Here is a 24,801-nt window from a genome sequence, read left to right as displayed (position 1 = left end):
CAGCCTAATGATGGTCTTTTTCTCTTCAATTGAAAGTTCCTTTGACTGCATGTTATGGGTTCAAAGTAACAGCTTCCAAATGCAAATGCCACACCTGGAATCAGCTCCAGACCTTTTACCTGCTTAATTGATGATGGCTTAATGAAGGAATAATCCATGCAGCCCATTAAGGAGCTTTTGAGATAATTATCCAATGACTTTTGGTTCCTTAAAAAAGAGGCTGGTACATATTAATAAGCTGTAGTTCCTAAACCCTTACTCCAAATGGGATGTGAATACCCACAAATGAAAGCTGTGAGTCAACCCATATTGATTATATAACTGTATCTTGAATACATTTTGGTAACAGCTAAAATGTCAAATCTTGTGTCACTGTCCAAATATTTTTGGATCTAACTGTATATCCAGTCTAAGGGGCACTTTGTACACTGCGACATCGCAGGTGCGATGTCGGTGGGGTCAAATTGAAAATGACGCACTTCCGGCATCGCATGCGACATCGCAGTGTGTAAAGGCTGGATGATACGATTAACGAGCGCAAAAGCATCTTAATCGTATCATCGGTACAGCGTCGGCGTAATCCATGATTACGCTGACGCAATGGTCCGATGTTGTTCCTCGCTCCTGCGGCAGCACACATCGCTGTGTGTGAAGTCGCAGGAGCGAGGAACGTCTCCTACCGGCCTCACTGCGGCTTCCGTAGGATATGCGGAAGGAAGGAGGTGGGCAGGATGTTTACATCCTGCTCATCTCCGCCCCTCCGCTCTGATTGGCCGCCTGCCGTGTGACGTCGCAGTGACGCCGCACGACCCGCCCCCTTAACAAGGAGGCGGGTCGCCGGCCACAGGGACGTCGCACGGCAGGTGAGTGTGTGTGTGAAGCTGGCGTAGCGATAACTTTCGCTACGCCAGCTATCACCACATATCGCTGCTGCGACGGGGGCGGGCACTATCGCACTCGGCATCGCAGCATCGGCCTGCGATGTCGCAGTGTGCAAAGTGCCCCTAAGTCTGGGTAAGCTTTTTACGAGTCAATTTTTAGGCAAAATGCATCAGTTGTCATTAGGCCTTTTCCCATTTTCTCCCAATCCGGATCATGATTTTACATAAAGCATTGGCATTTAGCCTCCAGATCCTCATCTGCACCCAATCAGTACAAGAACCTGTTGTGCCGTATAGATGGGAATGATTCCATTATAAACAATTGTTTCACTTGCTCCATCACTTTCAATGTGGTGTTACTGTTAAACACACGATGGAAACAACAATGCAGTCCCGTATATACAGTATACGGATGCGGACCCAGACTAAGTTATGTTCTCTGAATTGAATACATCTGAAACAGGTGTGCAAATCTTGTAATTTGCTACAAAATATCAGTCCATTATAATATTGGGATACAATTTTGTTCACTTCTCTTTTATGGTCTTCACTGTTCTTATTTATTGATAGGTAATATTTTGAAAATAGTGAAAAAACTCATAATACAGTACTATAGAAAGTTGTGTAACTTAATTTATGTAGTAATCACAATTTGCATGGACCCCCCAAAATTCCTTTGAATACTAGTTATAATCCATAACTCCATAATAAAATGTATTTCTTTAAAAACAACATATCTAATTTGTTTTCATTAAAAATCTTTGTATTTTTCATTTATTTCACATTGATAATAGATTGTTCTGTATAATCCTACCTTTATTTGTCCTTTTGAACAAGGATCACTGCATACAGATCTCACCATTCCACTTTTATTCATTTGTATCCTATCGTCATCAATATTTAAAATTCCTTCATGCCAAGTTCCTATAAGAACATAATCGTAGCGGTTTGGCTCAATGAATTGAAGATTCATGATATCATATCTAAAGTTGGAAAGAAATTGATTTTTTTCATTTAGAAAATCTTTCAACTCATCTTCTTATCATTCCCTTCATTCAGATACTATATACCATGTGTTTAAAAATCAATAAACATACAAGTAACCTCTCATGTGTAAAGTACCACTCCAGAGAGTTTTTTTCAGCCCTGAAGTAATGCGTTAAATCTACTGTAAGTCCCCTGTCTTGGTTCTTATACTCACCTTCCAGAAGCTTCATCTTTTTTTGGCGGCGCTCCGGTCTCAAGGCGCCATATTGTACCAATAACTTCTAACTGGCTAAAAGTCAGAAGTTACGTCACAATCTCTCAATGCAAGTCTTTGAGAGCCAGAACAAAACCAGAACGAGGCTTTCATAGAGTTGTATTAAGTCTCAACTGCTGGAGCTGACGGGCAGATCATGCATCGCCAGAGACCGATAGAGGTGATGTTAGAAATTGATCAAGATGGTGGCAGGAGAGTATAAAACAGGGGAAGGTGATATACAGTGCCTACAAGTAGTATTCAACCCCCTGCAGATTTAGCAGGTTTGATAAGATGCAAATAAGTTAGAGCCTGCAAACTTCAAACAAGAGCAGGATTTATTAACAGATGCATAAATCTTACAAACCAACAAGTTATGTTGCTCAGTTAAATTTTAATAAATTTTCAACATAAAAGTGTGGGTCAATTATTATTCAACCCCTAGGTTTAATATTTAGTGGAATAACCCTTGTTTGCAATTACAGCTAATAATCGTCTTTTATAAGACCTGATCAGGCCGGCACAGGTCTCTGGAGTTATCTTGGCCCACTCCTCCATGCAGATCTTCTCCAAGTTATCTAGGTTCTTTGGGCGTCTCATGTGGACTTTAATCTTGAGCTCCTTCCACAAGTTTTCAATTGGGTTAAGGTCAGGAGACTGACTAGGCCACTGCAACACCTTGATTTTTTCCCTCTTGAACCAGGCCTTGGTTTTCTTGGCTGTGTGCTTTGGGTCGTTGTCTTGTTGGAAGATGAAATGACAACCCATCTTAAGATCCTTGATGGAGGAGCGGAGGTTCTTGGCCAAAATCTCCAGGTAGGCCGTGCTATCCATCTTCCCATGGATGTGGACCAGATGGCCAGGCCCCTTGGCTGAGAAACAGCCCCACAGCATGATGCTGCCACCACCATGCTTGACTGTAGGGCTGGTATTCTTGGGGTCGTATGCAGTGCCATCCAGTCTCCAAACATCACGTGTGTGGTTGGCACCAAAGATCTCGATCTTGGTCTCATCAGACCAGAGAACCTTGAACCAGTCTGTCTCAGAGTCCTCCAAGTGATCATGAGCAAACTGTAGACGAGCCTTGACATGACGCTTTGAAAGTAAAGGTACCTTACGGGCTCGTATGGAACGGAGACCATTGCGGTGGAGTACGTTACTTATGGTATTGACTGAAACCAATGTCCGCGCTGCCATGAGATCTTCCCGGAGCTCCTTCCTTGTTGTCCTTGGGTTAGCCTTGACTCTTCGGACAAGCCTGGCCTCGGCACGGGTGGAAACTTTCAAAGCCTGTCCAGGCCGTGGAAGGCTAACAGTAGTTCCATAAGCCTTCCACTTCCAGATGATGCTCCCAACAGTGGAGACAGGTAGGCCCAACTCCTTGGAAAGGGTTTTCTACCCCTTGCCAGCCTTGTGACCCTCCACGATCTTGTCTCTGATGGCCTTGGAATGCTCCTTTGTCTTTCCCATGTTGACCAAGTATGAGTGCTGTTCACAAGTTTGGGGAGGGTCTTAATTAGTCAGAAAAGGCTGGAAAAAGAGATAATTAATTCAAACATGTGAAGCTCATTGTTCTTTGTGCCTGAAATACTTCTTAATACTTTAGGGGAACCAAACAGAATTCTTATGGTTTGAGGGGTTGAATAATAAATGACCCTTTGAATAAACTTTTCACAATTTAAAAAAAAAAAAAAAGAAATAACATTCTTTTTTGCTGCAGTGCATTTCACACTTCCAGGCTGATCTACAGTCCAAATGTCACAATGCCAAGTTAATTCTGAATGTGTAAACCTGCTAAATCTGCAGGGGGTTAAATACTACTTGTAGGCACTGTAAATTTAGAGCACCACTCCAGTTAAATTGTATTAAAATTATTTGTGCATCTAATATTGGTAATAAAATATGAAATGTGCATAAATAAATCTTGTATTGAGCATGAGGAATTTTAGCCTTTTTTTAAGAGTGGATGATGAGTTTAAGAAATCAATGGGGGGGAGAAGAAGCTCCTAGATGTAGAAAGAAGCAGAATTTTCTGATGACCTAACTTTATCTTCAGATAAAGTTTCTTATATTTATCTGAACTTATGCAAAACTGGGTGAATATATAAAATCTAACTCGTGTAATGTTACAGTGTATAGCACTTGAAAGAACCCAATCATTTTTTAAAGAGTATTCTCAACACAGCAGCAGATTACAGGCTATACCCTATATATCTGATAGATGTTGGTCCCATTTCTGGGACCAATGTGTAACATTCGCAGTCAGTATAGGTGTAGGGGTAGCGAGCATGGTTAGTGGACCCATTGGACCTGGGGGAACACAAGAAGTGCCTACTGTGCCTACTGTGAGGCAGACACCAGATATCATTTCCAGGGTAGTGACCAGGACTGTGACAGCTGACCCCCAGGACAGGAGATGGACTCAGGTATAGGCACAGGTGCAGGCAGGTACAGGCAGAATGCCTGGGGCAAACAGGGAGACAGAAACAGATAGGTATAGGAAGGCAAATACAGGTGACAGACATAGGGATAAACGGGACCTGACAACTAGCTAGCAGACTGGTAGCCAAACTAACTAAGGATGTAGTGCAGGCACCTCCTTTAATGGGGGATGTCTTAAATATATAGTGCCTCTCAACCATAGGCTGAGAGGCATTTCCTGGAAATAAGGCAGCAGTCCTTTAAGAGAAAGGACGGTGTGCGTGCTCATGCTGGGAGACCTGCGCTGTGTGTACAGGCCTCTGGAGGGAAAGGAGGCAGCAGCACATGTGGATGGCCGGGGAGCTGCAGGGGAGGATGCAACCCAGTGGCGGCGGTGAGTAAGTTTGCGTCCCTGCTTCTGCACCTTCCGGATGAAATTTGTTTCCAGTCACCATGTCCAGTCAAAGATTAATTTAGGAGGTGGCTGTATGGCAATAATGTGACCAGCCTATACTAGTTGTGTAGTGTGTAGTTCATTCAAAGTGTATGAGAACAGAGTAGCATAGGGTGGTTGCATAAACCACTGTCATCACTTTTGTGAAATCATTCAACAGATTGAAAAATTGAACAATCCCGAATTTATGAAATCAAAATACCCGATTTCCTCTGATTCAACATATTTTGCTCTCTGCTCAGTGCAGCATGATTTTATATAATTTTATAAATTATTGACTAGATTGTAATGTATTGTGCTGTACATAACATAAAAGGTCAGGTTTCCAATGAAAAAAATAAAATATCTTGATATGCAGTATTTTTTTGGAGATAAAAAGCACTTTACTCAAGGAATGACCTTTAGATAGCAGAAAATAGAAAAAAATATTTCAGATTACAGAAGTATTTTTCAGGTTTATCAGTATTTTAATCCTTTATTATTTTTATTTCCGTATTTCAAAATTGGAGACAAATTCGAACCTGCATCCACGTGTCCAGGAAATGCTATGAATTAGTTTTGTATCTAAAATATAGACAAAAAAATCTACAATAGAATATATTAGCAACAAAGTGGATGACATTTTGACCAAATGTCATCATCATATGATTTGTCATTTTTTACGCAGAAATTACAGTGATCATTTTTTTTCCTAACCTCTTGTTGCAGATTGTTTGGAAATTTATATATTTCCCTATATCAATTTGTTGAAAAAGAAAATCTGTGACAACCCCAATTGTTGCATGAGTCAATGTGGATTATCAATGAATCTGCAGCAAAATCTGCAAAACCTGAAAGAAAAACCTTGACAGCATCACAGAGACACCACGATACAGAGATTAGGAGACCAAGTCAACCACAGAAGCACTAGGGAAAAGTGAAGATTTTTTATTTCATTTTTTTTGTGACTGAGAACTATAAGATACAAGCACTTATTACCTACATTTTTTTCTATTAAATAATGCACCTTCATAAAGTAGTTCTCCACTGGACAGACCCTACTTAATCAATTCATGATCCCATTGAAAAAAAACAATAGATACTCACCACCCGCAGTGGTGCTGTTTCAGAAATGCCTTAATTGTTGATCCCAGTGGGTGATGTGACATTATTGTTTTACTGAACCACTGCAGACAATCACCCTTTATTCATTTGCCAGAGAAGATGTCCGCCATGATGGAATAGTAATGAGCTGTAGACATTCAGTGGATGATAACTGGCTGAAATGGTCACATCATACAATATCACCCAGTGGGAACAGCAGCGCTAACATCTCTGGAATGGACTATTGAGGTAAGTTTACAGTGTTATTATTTTCCACTAGATGATGGCCCGATTCTAGCGCATCGGGTATTCTGCTCTCTAACACAGGTTGTGTGACTGTCTGTGTCACGTTGCTAAGGCTGCAGTCGGGTATCTAAGAAGCCTGCCCGCACCACTCCCTCAGCAACACCCACAATACCCACATCCAATCCGGAGGCAGCTGGTGCAACCAATCAACGACGCGGGATTTCCGTTACAGACAGACAGAATTAGACAATTATATATATATATATAGATGTGGAGTGTAATTGATTAAGGTAGGTTGGTCCAGTAACGGACCTCTTCGTTAAAATCCACAAAAAGGGTAAGGCCGCTTTCACAATGTTTTCTGATCTCCGTTCAGTGGTCCCGTCAGGGCTTCCGTCTGACCCTCTCGCAAAACGGGTTTCAGACATAGCGCCACTGACTATAATGGTGCAGAGGGAGTCACCGTGTGCTCTACTGTGCCCCATTTTCGGGAGTATAAGCTTTTCTGGAGGAGGACACCCAGAAGCAGTCTACTACATCCGGGTGTCCACATCCTGAAAGCGTACACTCCCAAAAATGGTGCACGACAGAGCACACAGTGACTCCGTCTTCACCATTATAGTCAGTGGTCCAAATCCTGTTATGCGGGGAGTTCGGAAGGAAGCCCCGATGGGATCAGTGAACGGATAGCTGAAATCAATGTGAAAGGGGCCTAATAGATCGATGCTGTTAAATCTCATACCACAGAATGTTCCCTTATGCTATGCTAATATAAACCAAATTCTTACCTTCCGGGAGCGTCTCCTTTTTCATCAAACCACACATCTTCTCCAGAAACACCAGTAAATGAACTCTTTATTAGGTATTCAAGAAGTTTGCTGCCATCAATAGGTCTCATTGCATCACACAAACCAACATGTCCTGGACACAAGACTGCATGCATATCATGGAGGCCATGAGCCATTGCATAGATTGCATTAATGACAAATCCCATTTTGCTATCCTGTACATAGTTGTCTTCTAAGCTTTCATTGCCTGAAACATAACAAAATCAAAGTTACATTTTATATGCTGCAGAAAATATTAATTTCATGACACCATTAAACTCTTAAGGACTGAGACAATTTGCATGTTAATGATCGAGCCTCATTTTCCAAATCTTACCAGTGTCACTTTATGTGGTAATCCCAGTGATTCAGGGATTGTTTTTTCATTACACATTGTATTTCATGGTAATTTTTGATTGATATGATTTGCGTTTATTAAATATTGAAAATTTGGCAAAAAATTAAAAATGACACAGTTTTCAAACTTTGAATTTTTATGTCTTTAAATTGGATAGTTATTAGTGATGAGCATATGTACTCAGCACTATTCATTACTCACACGAATATTAAGGTATTTGAAATATCCGTTACTCGACAAGCATTTTGGTCCTTGCCCTGTAAGCTTCGAGCCCCCTTCTCCGCATGTTTGGTGCCTGATTTTCAGTCACTGAACATGTGGGCATCTCTTGCCAATCGCAGTACTGCTGTAGCCATCTTTGCTACTGGCATTACTGTGATTGGGAGGTACAGTGAGAAACAAATTATGTGTGGTCATTAAAGCAGGAGAGTAATATTTACTGAGTTTCCCCGAGACTGTCACACTACTTCCTGGTCCGATCAATAAAGTTCATGAATATGAACTGCTTCCCTACCTACCCTCTATTAAAGTGTCTGTGATTGGTTGCAGTCCCGCTTCCCTTGCCCACTCTGTGTAACAGTGTCTGTAATTGGTTGCCCTCACACCAGCTGTCTGGGTCCCCAAAGAGGAGTGTAAAAATAAATAAATAATTTGAAAAATGGGCACAGGGTTCCCTGTATTTTAATATCCAGGGCAAAAAAAAGCATACAGCTACAGGCAGCAGCCGCCATCTGTGTGCGTTATCTTGGCTGCATATGAAAACACAAGGGGCCCTAAAGGTACTGTCACACATAACGAGATCGCTAGCGAGATCGCAGTTGAGTCACGGTTTCTGTTAGAGATCCCGTTAACGATCTCGTTATGTGTAACACCTACCACCGATCAGGCCCCTGCTGTGAGATCTCTAGTCGTTGCAGAATGGTCCAGGCCATTTTCTTCAAAGGCGATGTCCTGCTGGGCAGGACCCATCGCTGTGTTTGACGCTGTGTGACAGGGTCACAGTGACTGCTGAGATCGGTATACAGGTCACTACTGCGACCTGTATTGTTCCTGCATCGTTGGTAAGATCTGACTGTGTGACATCTCACCTGCGACCTCCCAGCGACTTACCTGCGATCCCTATCAGGTCGCATCGTTTTCGGGATCGCTGGTAAGTCGTTGTGTGTGACTGGGCCTTAAGCGGGTTTTAATTATTTAAGTAAATAATTTAACAACAAATTGTGAAGTCCCTTCCAATATTGATAGCCAGCAAGATAAAGTGGACAGTTGAGAGCTAGTATTCTCAGGCTGTGGAGGTCTCTAGGTATTGGTCCCTCCACTACCTAAAAAACACAGCCTGCAGCCACCCCAAAATTGATGCATCTTTTAGATGTGCCAATTCTGGCACTTACCTGGCTAATCTCAATTGCCCTGGAGTGATGGCAATTAGTTTAATATAAGGGGTTAATGTCAGCTGTAAACTGGCAAAAAGACACAGCTGTCATCAAGCCTGAGGTTAGTAATGGGGAGGGGGTCTATGAGACACCCAATTACTAATCCTCAAATTGTCTTTCTGGGGAGGAAGGAGACAAACTCTAGCGACACCTATTGGAAGTAGCAATCCTATGAGTCAAAAGTGGCTTTTTAACAAGCCTTTTCATGCAGACGCGGTGTTTTGGGGTGATTGCCCCTCATCAGTGCAAAGTATGGGAACTGATCTGGCTTATGAGAAGCCATAGTGGGAACCACAGGGAAGACTATTCTCCTTACGGAGACTTGACAAACCAGTCTGGCTGCCAGTGAGAGGACTTATAGCTGCAATGCCCCTTTGTGAAATATTCAAATTGTCTCTCCAGGGAGGAAGGAGACAAACTCTAGCGCCACCTATTGGAAGTAGCAATCCTACAAGTCAAAAATGGCTTTTTAACAAGCCTTTTCATATCACTTATGTAAGTCAAAAAAATAAAAGTCTTTATTTAAAATAAATCCTTTTTCCCATTCCATCATTTTTCTTTTTTTTGTTCCCCTTCTATCCTACCACACATAGGACACAGCTTTTAGGTCACATGCCTTATATTCAAGTCTGTATGCCATACATGATTTGTTTCCAGGTATTATTATTCATGTATTTAGTCCATGTATGTGATCTTCTCTATCTCATACAGGGTATATTCAGTGTTGCATTTATTATGATGTTCATGTTTGTGTGAGTCTTTGGCTCCAACTCTGTTCATGTTTAGGGTCTGTTATGACACTTTGTGCTGCTACTCTCCATGTGCATATCTTGTTGGGCTATATCTATATTAAGGAACTGTCACTAAGAGTTTTGCGAAAACTCACTGATTGTCATAGCTTGGAGTTGTTGTGGAGTTCCCTTGTTGTCTTGTTGTTTCCACCCTACTCTTATTTTCCTCCAAAGCTCTTATTGTCTTATACCTCTGTGTGTGTGAATGTGTGTGTGTGTGTGTGAATGTGTGTGTGTGTGAATGTGTGTGTGTGTGTGTGTGTGTGTGCTGAGAGATAGTTTTGGTTTCCCTTTTTTGTCTGTATCTACTGGCTTTATCGTTCTTGCCTTGGCACTCCCCAGGGATTAGGGGGACGGGTGCAAAATAAAGGCTGGTCAGGTGCAGGGCCAGGAAGGTGGCTCAGACATCCTTACCTTCAGAGGTAACTGAAATAAGGGATAGCTAGGGTCCCGTAGCTTGAGAGCCAGTTTAGGAGCTCCTGTCCCCTGTTGTCTTCTCAGTGTGACAGGAACCTGTATAACCTCTATTAGGAGTTTTTTGGAAGATTTTTTTATGGTACATGCTATTTGTCTAGGCTGCCTTTTTTATTGCAGCCTGTTTTAGTGTTTTTATTCTTTGTTTTTACAGTGACTAGTTATTAAATACAGTGTTTTTGTTCATGCTATATGGTCCTTTAAGCCCATTATATTACATTTATTATGCTGGTCTTTTGGTGCCTCATGTATACCCCTTCACCTTCTTACATTGCTTGCTTCTAGGGTACAGTATATGTCACAGGCCTGTTGTTCTACACTAAAGTAGTGTTGGCTTGTTTTTTGGTTTTTAGTATTTGTTTGCAGACAAATACCCCATCTTCTGTGCCACATCTGTGATTGGTTGCCCTCATACTAGTTGCTTGGGTCCTCAAAGTGGGGTGTAAAAATAAAAAAATAAATGTAAAAGATGACATAGTGTCCCCCCTTATTTTGATACCCAGCGCAGATAAAGCAGACAGCTATCAAAATATGAGAGACACCATGCATGTTTTTAAATTACTTAAATAAATCATTTAAAAAACTATTGGGGGGTCCCCCCCATTTTTGATACCCAGCCAACATAAAGCAGACTGCTCGAGGCTGGTATTCTCGGTCTGGGGAGGCTCATGGTCATTAGGTCCTCCGCAGCCTAAAAATAGCAGCCCACAGCTGCCTCAGAATTGGCACATCCTTTGGAGGCGAAAATTCTGTTGCTTACCTTGCTCATCCCGATTGCACTGGTGTGGTGCTTAATCTGGGTAATAAAAGGGGTTAATGAGAGGTGTGAGTTGTTAATAATTCACAGCTGTCATCAAGCCTGAGGTTAGTAATGGGGAGGGGTCTATGAGACATTCCCCTTTACTAACAGTGTAAGTAAAAAGAAGTAAACACAAAACACAGAAAATCCTTTATTTGAAAAGAACAAAACAAAAAAACACCCTCTTTCTCCAACGTATTAACGACCAAAACACCTATGCAGGTACAACATAATCCACAGGAGGTCCCACGATAATACCGGCTCTGTTACATTCTGAGGTCACAGGACATGGTCACATTGGAAAACATGACAGATGACTGCAGCTTCAGAGACACACTGGCGGAGCCGCAGCTGTGAGCGGTGATGTACATGAGTTCACCTGAGGTTCCCACAGTATCCTAGCTGTGACCTCAAGTGAAGTGATCTCAGGTGAACTCATTGAACTCAGTAACCTCACCTCATTCGAAGCCATTAAACTCAATGGCACATTATCAGATTCAGCCTGTTGTGCACATTGATGATTTGATTGATTTTTTTTGTCTTGCTGGTCTAATAGGCATTGCTCCCACCTAGCCAGAATCCTACTCCACACTGATGAGGGGCAATACCCCGACCTGGCCTTGGTATTTCCCTTGTCATATCTTTAAACTCGTCAAAGAGTTGGATATTGACTAAATGGTCCACTTAATATGGTGGTTATGGTGGTCGCCTTAAAAAGAGGCACTCCTTGGCTAGGTCCTTCCAGAGGGATATCTGGCTATTTTCTGTGTTGAGACTCCTAACAGAGGCTCCAAAGACCTTTTTTGATACTTCCCAGGGGGCAATGGACCTAGGATTTCCCTGTGTTGAGCGCCTTTGCTGGCTGCTGGCAGTGTTTTCCCTGGCTGGTCTCCCCGAGATCAGTGATTGTTTTGTCTTCCTGGTCTACTAGGCATTGCACCCACCTAACCAAAATACTACTCTACACTGATGAGGGATAATACCCCGAAACAGCTGTCTGTGGATGGAAACCTGGCCTTGGTATTTCCCTTGTCATATGTTTAAACTCGTCAAAGAGTTGGATATTGTCTAAATGGGCCATTTATTATGGTGGTTATGGTGGTCTCCTTAAAAAGAGCCACTCCTCGGCTGGGTCCTTCCCGGAGGGATATCTGGCTATTTTCTGTGTCGAGACTCCTAACAGAGGCTCCACGGACCTTTTTTGATTTGCATACTTCCCAGGGGGGCAATGCACCTAGGATTTCACTGTGTTGAGCGCCTTTGCTGGCTTCCGGCAGTGTCAGTATCTCTGGCTGGTCTCCCCGAGATCAGTGATTGTTTTGACATTGATTATTTGATTGCAGACAAATCCTTTTGACCTAAATTTACCACTTACATAAAATACATTGTATCAGAATCACTTGGATATATAGAAGAAGTCTAAAGTTATTGACACATAAAGTAACATGCCAGATTTGAACAATTTGACCTAGTAAAGAAGCTGAAAGCTAGCTTTGATGGGAAGGAGTTAAACACATTTAATTGAAAGGAAAAAGAATTTGAAAAGTTCTAATGGCCTTCTATCAAGCTAACCGTGAACTGATGTACAAGTTAATAAATATTATTGTGATAGATCTGTTAGAATAGTTGAAGAAGTTGGCCATTTGATATTTTTCTTAACCAATTCATTTTTGGAGACATGTTTTGGGAGTGCAATCTGTGTAGAAAGCTGCATTATCAAGTGCAGGAGAAGAACATGTAATATTTATAGAATAGTAAGTTTCCAAAATTATGTCCCCGACACATCTGTTAAAATAGAGATAATGTGGACAACCTCGATAAATGATCTGACTCAATCAAGCTTTAAGACTATAAAAACCTGTTGACACAAATACATAAATGTTGCTCTCATTAATCAACATTATCTTAGGACTCCTTCCACAAGCTGCATAGATTTCTGTGACCTTTATTCACAGAATTAATCTTATTTTCCACAAAGTTACAAAAGACCCAAGAGAGACAAGAAAAAAAACAAAAGACCAAAGAAGCATGGCCAATTATTGATTTATCTGTCTGCAAATGCCTTAGTTATAGGCTATTATTTTTCCCTCAGAAAGATTTACTGTTTAGCGCCTTCTGTTCTATAAACATATCAAAGGTAGAAAAAAACATATAAAAACTGTTGTATATGATATATGTAAAGTAATTTTGTTCTTCTAGGCAATGTCTTTGTTAGTGCTAAAAAAAAGAGAGCGAGACCGGGCAGTGTGAATATCATTATGTTTTGTGTTCAGATGTAACAGCTCCTGGACCTCAATCCAAAATCTAATATGGAAACCTCAAACAACGACGTGCTATTTCTAATACTTGGATTGTTCATTTGGCAGAGGGGACTCTTCTACCTCCTAAAAGAGATCCACTTTTTAGATCTAAACAGTTAAGAAAATATTGAACTCTTTTACAAAACAATGATTTTTTTTTAGCTGGTTTTCATAAATGTATTTATCAGCATTATAAAATTCATAGTAAATATCTTAGATGTGTTCATATTAGTATCCTAGCATTTATACAGAAATCACTAATAATCTTTACAATGGTTTCTTATTTGTGTATAAAAAATATAGGCTGTTCTTCATTTTTGGGCCACAGTGACAGTTTGTTTAATGACATAATCTAGTGATATTCATTACATTTTTCTATATTTCCAGAATTCTGTAATATAATATATTGTAGGATCGTGGCAAAAAGGTGCGAGACTGATACAAATTTTAGTTTAAACAATGTTTGATGCTTCAGTGATTTTGGATTTTTTATGCCTCCTTCACACGTCCGTGTTTTCAGTATGTATGGTATCCGTTTTTATCACAGATACCACACGTACCCATTATAAACTATGGTGCTGCTCATATACCCGTGTTTTCACGCAGAACATGTGTCCGTCGAAGCCACAGGGATACATGTCCCTTTTAACCCCTTCACGACCATGGACGGAAAGATCCGTCCTTGTGCCCTGGGCCTTAACGACCAAGGACGGATCTTTCCGTCATGGCGGAATCGCGGCACCGGAGCCTCCGGTGACTGCGATCGGTTAACATAAACCGCAGATTCGGGGAGGAGGGGACCTGTACCTGACCTCAGGAGGGGTGGTGCCTCCTCCCCGGACCTACGGAGGCTGTGATTGGCTGACGAATGCCGCTCAACCAATCACAGCCACTGTAATGTTCCAGCCACTTAAAGTGACTGAAACATTGAAATCCAGCCCTGGCCAGTGCAGCTATAGCACTGGCTATTGGCTGGAGCTGGGTGACCTCACTGGATCACCCTCCCCCAGCTCCAATAACTCTGAATGGAGAGATCGGCCTTGTGACCGATTTCTCCAATCACAGTGTACCTGTTGCCGGTGACCGCCCCCGTCATCGTCCCTGCAGCACACCAACACAGTGAGTGTACACAGTGCAATGGCAGGGCGACAAGCTCCGGTCCCATGCTGTTATGAGACCGGAGCATGGGACCCGGAAGTTGCCGCGCTGCCATTGCACTGTATGAAACCGGCCTCCCGATCCGCCGCCGCCGCTGCCCTCCGCCGCGATCTGCCACCCGCAACCCCACCCCTCGTATCTGCTGCCCGCACCCTCACCCCCACATCTCCAAATCCGCCGCTGCCCTCCGCCGCGATCTGCCACCCGCACCCTCACCCCCACACCTCCCGATCCGCCGCCGCTGCCCTCCGCCGCGATCTGCCACCCGCACCCCCACCCCTCGTATCTGCTGCCCGCACACTCACCCCCACACCTCCCGATCCGCCGCTGCCCTCCGCCGCGATCTGCCACCCGCACCCCCACCCCTCGTATCTGCTGCCCGCACACTCACCCCCACACCTCCCGATCCGCCGCTGCCCTCCGCCGCGATCTGCCACCCGCACCCTCACCCCCACACCTCCCGATCCGCCGCCGCTGCCCTCCGCCGCGATCTGCCACCTGCACCCTCACCCCCACACCTCCCGATCCGCCGCTGCCCTCCGCCGCGATCTGCCACCCGCACCCCCACCCCTCGTATCTGCTACCCGCACCCTCACCCCCACACCTCCCGATCCGCCGCCGCCGCCCTCCATCTGCCACAGTGCCACCGGTCCCCCCCGATCTGCTGCCCGGCCCCTTTCCCTCGTGATCGGCTGCTCGTCCCCTCACCGCCGTGATGTGCGCTCCCTCCCCTGTCACCGCCGTGATGTGCGCTCCCTCCCCTGTCACCGCCGTGATGTGCGCTCCCTTCCCTGTCACCGCCGTGATGTGCGCTCCCTCCCCTGTCACCGCCGTGATGTGCGCTCCCTCCCCTGTCACCGCCGTGATGTGCGCTCCCTCCCCTGTCACCGCCGTGATGTGCGCTCCCTCCCCTGTCACCGCCGTGATGTGCGCTCCCTCCCCTGTCACCGCCGTGATGTGCACTCCCTCCCCTGTCACCGGCGTGATGTGCACTCCCTCCCCTGTCACCGCCGTGATGTGCGCTCCCTCCCCTGTCACCGCCGTGATGTGCGCTCCCTCACCTGTCACCACCGTGATGTGCGCTCCCTCACCTGTCACCGCCGTGATCTGTGCTCCCTCACCTGTCACCGCCGTGATCTGTGCTCCCTCACCTGTCACCCCCGTGATCTGCTGTCCGCTCTCCCTCGCCTCTCATCCCCGTGATCTGTGCTCTGCTCACATGTCTCCTCCGTGATCTGCGCTGCGCTCCCTCCCTCACCTCTCACCCTCCCCGATCTGCTGCCTCCTTCATCTCCTGTGATCCAGCTACCTAGATCCATCCTGTAGGGTAACTATCCCCAATCTCACCTCCCACTCCCCTTCCCCCCTATCCCCCCCATCCCCCCCTCCCCCCATCCTCTGCCGCTCCTACATCCACTACGCCCTCTCCCATCCGCCCCTACCCTATCCCAGCCGCCGTCTCACAATCACAGATGCTCCCTTTATATGCCGCTGCCCCCCCATCTGCTGCCGCCCCATCTACAGCCCCCCCCATCTGCCGCTGTTTTTTTTTTTCTATGCCATGGGGGTCTAGTTTCCAAAATGGGGTCACATGTGGGGGAGCTCCACTGTTTCGGCACCTCAGGGGGTCTCCAAACAGCATGGAATATGCTAATTATCCCAGACAATTTTGCATTTGAAACGTCAAATGACGCTCCTTGCCTTCCGAGCCCTGCTGTGCGCCCAAACATTTTATTTCCACCGCATATGAGGTGTCTGTGTACTCAGGAGAAATTGCACAATACATTTTATGGTGCAATTTTTCCTGATACCCTTGTGAAAAAAAAAGCTACCTGGTTGAAGTAACAATTTTGTGGTAAAAAAATTTTTTTTTATTTTCACAGCTCAACTCTATTAACTGTTGTGAAGCCCCCAGAGGCTCAAAGTGCTCAATAAACATCTAGATAAATTCCATGAGGGGGCTAGTTTCCAAAATGTGGGGGAGCTCCACTGTTTCGGCACCTCAGGGGCTCTCCAAACGCAACATGGTGCGGCTAACGATTCCAGCTAATTTTCTGTTCAAAAAAGTCAAATGGCGCTCCTTCCCTTCCGAGTCCTGCCGTGCGCCCAAACAGTGGTTTTTCGCCACATATGAGGTATCTGCGTGTTCAGTAGAAATTGCCCAACAAATTTTGGGGGTTCATTTAATCCTGCTACCCTTGTGAATATGCAATATTTGAGGCTAAATTAACATTTTTGTTGCAAAAAGTAAAATGTTTGTTTTTTCCTTCCACATTGCTTTAGTTACTGTGAAGCACCTGAAGGGTTAATAACCTTCTTGAATGTGGTTTTGAGTAGCCTGAGGGGTGCCGTTTTTGGAATGGTGTCACTTTTGGGTGTTCTGTGTCATGTAGACCTTTCAAAATCGCTTCAAATGTGATGTGGTCCCTAAAAAAAGTGGCTTTGTAAATTTTGTTGTAAAAATGAGAAATTGCTCATAAAATTTGAACCCCTATAACTTCCTTAAATTTTTATTTTTTTTCCCAAAATTGTTCTGATGTAAAGTAGACATGTGGAAAATGTTATTTATTAATTATTTTGTGTCATATGTCTCGTTGGTTTTAGAGCATAAAATTTCAAAGTTTGAAAATTACAAAATTTTCAAAATTTTCGCGAAATTTCCGTTTTTTTCACAAAGAAACGCAAAAAATATCGGCCTAAATTTACCACTAACATGAAGCCCAATATGTCACGAAAAAACAATCTCAGAATCACTGGGATCCGCTGAAGCGTTCCAGAGTTATAACCTCATAAAGTGACACTGGTCAGAATTGCAAAAAATGGCCTGGTCTTTAGGGTCAAAATAGGCTTGGGGCTGAAGGGGTTAAACTATTAGCATGGATGACAAGAGCCAATACAAGACTGTGGGTCCGTGAAAAAAACATGTGCTTTTTAACACTGGAAAGTATAAGAGAAACTTTGTAATTTAATTCCATACCATAAAAACACTGATGATACTCTGATAGCTAGAACAGACACACAGACCATACACTGATGACACACTGATCCAAAACACTGATGACATCGGTACCATTTTTTCACATACATATTTTATACATGTGAAGGAAACCTATGTCGGATTTTCTATAGTTGCTGAAGTGCAATTATAAGCATTTTTACATAAGTTTAGGGGCAATAGAGGTAATCTTGCAGGCAATAAGTCTGCTCTTATAAATCAATGTCACATTCTTTTCTCTGTTGCAGTTTTATGACAGGTTCTGGGTAAGACTTTATCTTGTGAGACTCCACTGACTAAATGGATTCCCTTTCCTTTGGGGAGGCGAGGGTTAATGTCAGTTTATCTTCTAGCAGCTCCTGACTCCTGGTCAGATGTTTCCAGTTGGGACCATGCCCAGGTTAAATATATATACCTTCTACTTTCACCAGAGGGTGCCAGTTATTTTCATTATTTGGAAGCTTGGCAGGAGGCAAAAGGAGCTGGTGAAACCCTCTTTCTGAGATTTGTGTTGTGGGTTGCTGCATTGGTGCTTGCTGCCGCAGTTCTAGGAGTGCTGGTTATATGGTATGGATGTTACCTAGTAGTCTGTTTTCTTCCCCCCTTTTATGTTATTTGCCCTTCTGCACAGTATCCACATCCTCCTTGGTTACGGATCCCTGTCCTTTTGTGTTGCTAAGATCAGAACCAGTCAAAACCCTAGGAACACTTTGCACCACACCCACCAGACACACCAATGGGGGGCCTGAAGGGAATAGGGCCACCCACTCGGGGGTTGGTAAGGGAAGTGAGAAGTGTCAGTAGAGAAGTGGGAAGAAAAGTGTGAGGAGAGGAGAAGAGAGAGGAGGTCAGGAGCAGGGCTCCTTGTAGAATACTAGGTGGCAGACGCTGGTCTGGGCCTGGTAGGAGCTGGAACCCTGGTCACAGGGGATCGTGTCAAGGGGCACGGATCTGCCGAGGAGGGCAGCTGGCGGCCTTGAGCCATCTCCAGGCAGGGGCCAGGGTACAACGGGGTACGTGGACCCTAGACCCTAGCTTCAAGCGTCCTGGTAATTTACCCAACGGGGGTGAAGTCTTCAAGATTCATCCCTCACCCGCTCCAAAATCGTGGTACTAGCGCAACTATGGGATAGGACTATTCCCAAACACAGTCCAGAAAATCCCAAGCGGGAACCCTGAGAGCAAGCTCACTCCATTAGCCATACAGGTGAGCGGGACCCGACTAGTTCCACACTACAGGGTCCAAATAGTGAAGAAGGTGCCATGGAAAAGGTCACAGGCTAACAAGCAACACCAAGGGCACGGATCCAAGCATGCTCCCTCCTTGCTGCAGCAGTGCTGAGAATTCTGGTTTACAAGCTGTCAGTGTCAGTATTCTTGGACTAAGTGAGTACGCAGAAACCCTTTCCTCCCCAACAGCACCCCTTCACCACCATCACCGGGCCCCGGGGCAAACCCCCCTACCCACGGAGGGGTTGAACATCTTGCTGCCATACCACCGCCACTGGGTGCTCCCAACAGCAGCGGTGTTACTCCATCTTACCACACACTATGGGTGGCGTCACGAACTTCCAATCTCCCTGTACATATCTCCCCCCCCTTTTCAATTCGGGTGTCTGCGCAACCCCAACACCCGGGCCGGACACCCCTTAAGCAACCGCGGTTCCGGAACCGAGCGGCTCGGCCGCTGACACAGGGGCGGTACACCAGCATCACAGCAGCTTTATCTTTTTAAATCTTATTACTTCTACATCTTTCATAAAGCAGACAGAGGTAAACACAATGGCTTTAATTCATGGATGTGTTTTTGCCATTTTTCTTGATTAAAACAACTTCAGATGTCACAATTATTTTTTTTTTGCAACTTCGGATGATTTCACACCAGTCCCACCAAAATTTGTGGAACATGTCCAGGATTGAGTGTGGCTGAACTTTGCCAGCACATAATGGCTCATTTATGATTCATGGATGGAGCTAAGCAGGTCTGGCAGGGGGACGGGTCATTCCATGTGCCCATCAGTTCACCTGTGATACGATCATGAGGCGCCGATCAGTTTTCATAACAACTGGTGGTCTGCTCAAGATTCCCTTGCCAATCATTATGATTATACTGTGAATGCCAGTGCTTAGCTGGCGTTTATAGGAGATTGTGATTTTTGCTATACATAATAGTGCTGATGCACTGCTATGTATAGCACAAGCAATTAGATCGCAGCTTTACGTGCCTTACGGAGACTATTAGATGCAGTAAATTTTTTTTAAAAAAGTTGTTAATTATATGAAACAAATGAAAAAACATAAAAGTTAAAATCCCCTCCCTTCTGCCCCATTAAAAATAAAACAATAAAAAAAATATACATATACGTAAGGCCACTTTACACACAGTGACATCGCTAGCGATGTCGCTGGTGAAAGCACAACATCGCTAACACCCGTCACACGTACTTACCTGCCTAGCGACGTCGCTGTGGCCGACAAACCGCCTCCTTTCTAAGGGGGCGGTTCATGCGGTGTCACTAAGCGACCACCCAATAAAAGCGGAGGGCCGTAACATCCCGCCCACCTCCTTCCTTCCTCATTGCCGGAAAAAGAAAAATCAAAAAGCCAGGCAAATTTTTTTTGTCCACCACAACATTGCAATAAAATGCAATAAAAGGCTATCAAAATATCACATCTACCCCAAAATGATATCAATAAAAACATCAGATCAGGGCACAAAAAAGAAGCCTTCACACAGCTCCAGATCCAAAAACTGAAAGCGTTACGGGTTTTGGAATATGGTGATACAAGCATAATTTTATTTTTCTTTTACAAATTTCCCCTTCAAATTTCACCAGTTAAAAAAAAAAAAAAAAAAATACATTTTGGTAACTGCGTAAGTTTACTGCCTTGCCATATTCAGAAAATGGTAAATAAAAAAAATAGCCAAAAACAACATCGTGGATGTGAACTTTTTTGCAATTTCATCACACTTAAGCGGGCTTTACATGCTGCGATCTCGCTAGCGAGATCGCAAGCCATCGTACCCACCCCTGTCGGTTGTGCGACACGGGCAAATCGCTGCCCGTCGCGCACAACCTCGCTTACCCCCATCACACAGACTTACCTGTTCTGCGATATCGCTCTGGCCGGCGATCCGCCTCCTCTCTAAGGGGGCGGGTCGTGCGGCGTCACAGCGACGTCACATGGCAGCCGTCCAATAGAAGCGGAGGGGAGGAGAGGAGCGGGACGTAAACATCCTGCTTACCTCCTTCCCTCCGCATTGGCAGTGGAGACAGGTAAGGAGATGTTCGTCTCTCCTGCGGTGTCACACATAGTGATGTGTGCCGCCGCAGGAAAGAGGAACAACATTGCTAATTAGAAGAGAACGTTTTTTTGTTTTAGGACGACCTCTCCGCGGCAAATGATTTTGGCCGCTTTTGCGATCGTTTTAGGTCGCTCATAGGTGTCACACACTGGGATATCGTTAATGACGCTGGATGTGCATGACAAACAACGTGACCCCGACGATAAATCATTAACGATATCATAGCGTGTAAAGCCCGCTTTACAATTTTTTTCCCACTTTCTAGTGTTTCTCACCATAAAATGAATGGTATCATTCAAGAGTACAACTCGTGTAGCAAAAAATCAAGCTTTATATGGCTATGTGGACTAAAAAATAAAAAGCTATATGTTTTGAAAAAGGGGAGGGAAACATGAAAGCTAAAAACGGTAAATGGGCCTATTTTGAAGAGGTTAATGAAGGACGGTGTAGCCTAAGTATATCAACAATATTTGTCAAGGTGTGCAGAATTATTAGGCAACCAATTTTCTTCAGGCAAAATAGCCTTAAAATTAGGTTTAACTAATACTGAACATCAAAAATTATTGAGGCGTAATCACAGACCCATCAAACGTTTTATTGCAAATAGTCAACAGGGTAGCAAAAAACGTATAGAGAAAAAAAAAAGACACAAATTAACTTCTAAAGTTTTGAGAAGAATCAAATGTGAAGTGATGAGAAACCCATTATCCTCCAGTGATGTCAAGTTGCAGAATTGTAACCTCAATGGAGGGCCCAGAAGTACAAGATGACCAGTGCTCAGAGACATGGTCAAGGTAAGGAAGGAGGAGACCCAACTATCAATGAGCAAGACACAGGAATTAAAATGTCAAGACTCATGGGCTGATACTTTGTGATTGTACCCCAGGCCAAAATTTGACAGCCAGCCCTTGCCCATTACTGCACATCCAGGTGACTGGACTGTTGACACTTGACTTGAAGGAGTAATTAATACATGTTTCTTATGCTAAACCCTAACCCTTCCATCTGCATAGTGCATAATAAATCTGTATTCATCTGAGCAGGCCCTTTCCTTTTTTTCTTTATCCCTTAGACTCCGTAGACACTTGTTATAACCCATCTGTGCTTTGTCAGAACAATTCTTGCCATTCTATTCTGATTATTTTTGTTTACTCTCAATAATATTGCATTAGTATTACTGGCTCAGGGTAGCCTAGGACCAAAGATCAGAGATGAACGAACCTGAAAAGTAAAGTTCAATGTTCGTACCGAACACGGACTTTACTAAAAAATTTGTGCTTGAGTTTGGAGTTCGGGTGCTTTACGTATGCTGACCACTTGACCGAGCATCGCTGTGCTTGGGTATGCCCGATGCCCGATGCTCAGCCCAGTGTGAGCTGCTTGCAGTGTTTGAATAGTTTACACTGGGGTTAACATTAGTGGTTTTGGATGTAGTGTGTACAAAAAAACATGGAAAAACCCTGCCCACCCTCCCCCGGAACAGTTCTGTTTATGGCTGGCTGCATGTTGGTGGAGACCCGAATTGCCCAATTAGTGACTTCCATTGGGGTTCAGGTCAAGTTCTGCTCCAGAACCAAACTTTATTTAAAGTCCAACTAAACCTGTCAAACCCGAACTTCAATAGATTCGCTCATCTCTACCAATTTTTACACCTAAAGGCTGCTTTACATGTGCGGCTGGCCAATAGAAGCAGAGGGGCGGAGATAAGTGGGACGTAAACATCCCGCCCATCTCCTTTCTTCCGCGTTGGTGGCAGCCGCAGGTAAGCTGCAGTTCATCGTTCCCGGGGTGTCACACGGAGCGATGTGTGCTGCCTCGGGAACATTGAACAACTGGACGTTCGATTTTTAGAAAATGAGCGACGTGTCAATGATGAACGAGAAGGTGAGTATTTCTGCTCGTTCATAGCTGTCACATGCTACGATATCACTAACGATGCTGGATGTGCGTCACTTACGACGTGACCCCCGCTGACATCTCGTTAGATATATCGTAGCGTGTAAAGCCCGCTTAAGTTGAGTTGCTCTGATTGGTCAATTTTTTCGATTTTATTGTGGATTCACTCTGAAACTGATCACTTCATTTTATTTTGCATTTTATTCACAAAGAAACTCCAATTGTGAAAGGACAGATGTCTAATACAATGGCCATTGAATGTACGTAAGCTTTTCTCAACTAGATTAGATAAAAACTTGGGGTTCTGTGGTGGCTACACGTAGAAAAGATTGGTATAACTTTTCAAAATATTAAGTCAGTAAAGTTTGAACAAAGAAGTGTTAACCCCTTTAAATCTTTGTGTAGGTAAAGTTTCCCATTGTCACGATTTTGCTGGAATCCTCTATGGTGAAAAGTTCAGGAAACAAATTCAATATCTTTTTCCCTTTTCATCTATGTAATTGGTCTTGTCTGCTGTGATTGATGTACGATTACCGATATTTATTTTTGTGAGTAGCAAAGGATGCCAATTTTGATAATAAGAACATTAGCTGATTCATTTTTATCCTCTCAATAATCATGTCACGTCCCATGCTTTTCTAAAATCTGTTTCCCTTTGACAGCATTATAGGTCATTCAAATGATATAACACTAAATAAGGCCAGTGCTAAACTGCTAAATCTAAAGAGACTTTCAATTGTGAATATGATGCCCTTGAATCAATTCTGTAAATCTTAAACTTCTTTGGAATATTGAGATTCTGCTGCCATGGTAACGTTCCTCCTGAACTTTAAATTCAGGCAAGAAAACATCATAACTTAAGGTGGAAATAAATTCTTTTTTATACGCTCACTTAGGATTCTGCAATTTCCAGCCATTAAGATTAGTATAAAATGAGAAATAAGTATGTACTTTGAAAAATTGATGAACAACATAAAACTGGTGCATTACACATCAACAAAATGCTCAAGTGTACTAAGGAGCAATGCACCATGAGATAACATCCAAGTAACTGGATATTGGGTAGATCAAATCTGAGTCGTTTGTATGAAATACATCATATGACCCTGGCATTTAGTTGTCGCCATCATTAAACGAATATTTAAGAAGTAAATAGTTCATGAAGGAGTAGAATGTCACCTTAAAGATGTGTAGTAATATTATACAAGTAAATTCATGAGCAATATAATTGTGGTAATAGCCATATTCATAATTATTAAATTACTCCTATGCACTTAGCTCATCTGCGCATGCGCAGATCTTTCTCTTGACCTTTCCTCGCGCCTGCACATTACAGCACTTTCATCTGCCCTCAGCAGAGCAGATCAAAGTGCACTTGCACAGGACCGCATTGACGGCCTGTGTGGATGACGTAGACGCGTCATCCATACTGGGCTGGGTAGAAGGAGGAAGGAGATCACAGTGAGGCGCCGAACTGGAGAACAGCAACATCCATCGGACTGGATCGCCCCCTAGGTGAGTATAATAAAAATGTTTTTATGTTATACAGCACGGCCTGGGCACATATATACAGTATTCTGGAATGCTGTATATAAGAGCTTGGGGTGAATTGCCGCAGCTTATAGTCGCCAAACCTGGTGACAGGTTCCCTTTAATCACTTCAGTTAGTTTTTACCGGCGTGCTGCTGGTGGACTATCTTCAAAAGGGTTCCACCATCAATGCAAGGTATTACATTGAACTTTTGCACCAATTCTGGCAGCTATGAAGGCCAAAAGGTGCGGCAAGATGTCCAAAGGAATCTTGTTCCTGCAAAAAAACACCTCCACTTACACTGCACAAGCCACCATGGCAAAACTGGCAGAGCTGGGCTTCCAGCTGGTTGACCAAGCACCTTATTCACCAGATCTAGCTCCCTCCAACTATCGTTTCCAAACCTGAAGAAACACCTCAAGGGTACCAAATTTCACACCATTTCTAATGCCATGGCTTTTACGGATGTCTTGTTGGAGGCACAACCGAAATCTTTCTTTTTGCTAGGCTTACAGAACTTGGAATACCAATGTAAGGAGTGTGTTGACATCAGTGGAGAGTATGTGGAATAAATGTAAAGTTTCATCATCCTATCTCCTTTCTTTCT

At 43.7% G+C, this 24,801-nt stretch overlaps 1 protein-coding gene across 3 annotated transcripts in view; it reads right to left on the bottom strand.

Annotated features, from left to right (window-relative positions):
- GRM1 (glutamate metabotropic receptor 1) overlaps positions 1–24,801 on the bottom strand; it is a 588,806-nt gene that overhangs the window by 53,676 nt on the left and 510,329 nt on the right. For all 3 annotated transcript variants that reach the window (XM_075339546.1, XM_075339548.1, XM_075339547.1), the window contains exons 5-6: positions 7,114–7,360; positions 1,696–1,864 (exon numbers count right to left, since the gene is read on the bottom strand). In XM_075339546.1, coding sequence (XP_075195661.1) covers positions 1,696–1,864; positions 7,114–7,360 — 416 coding nt within the window. The remainder of the gene's footprint in view (positions 1–1,695; positions 1,865–7,113; positions 7,361–24,801) is intronic.

The sequence above is a fragment of the Anomaloglossus baeobatrachus genome, chromosome 3 (assembly GCF_048569485.1).
Source record: "Anomaloglossus baeobatrachus isolate aAnoBae1 chromosome 3, aAnoBae1.hap1, whole genome shotgun sequence".
NCBI lineage: Eukaryota > Metazoa > Chordata > Amphibia > Anura > Aromobatidae > Anomaloglossus > Anomaloglossus baeobatrachus.
This window is presented reverse-complemented; position numbering and strand designations above follow the sequence as displayed.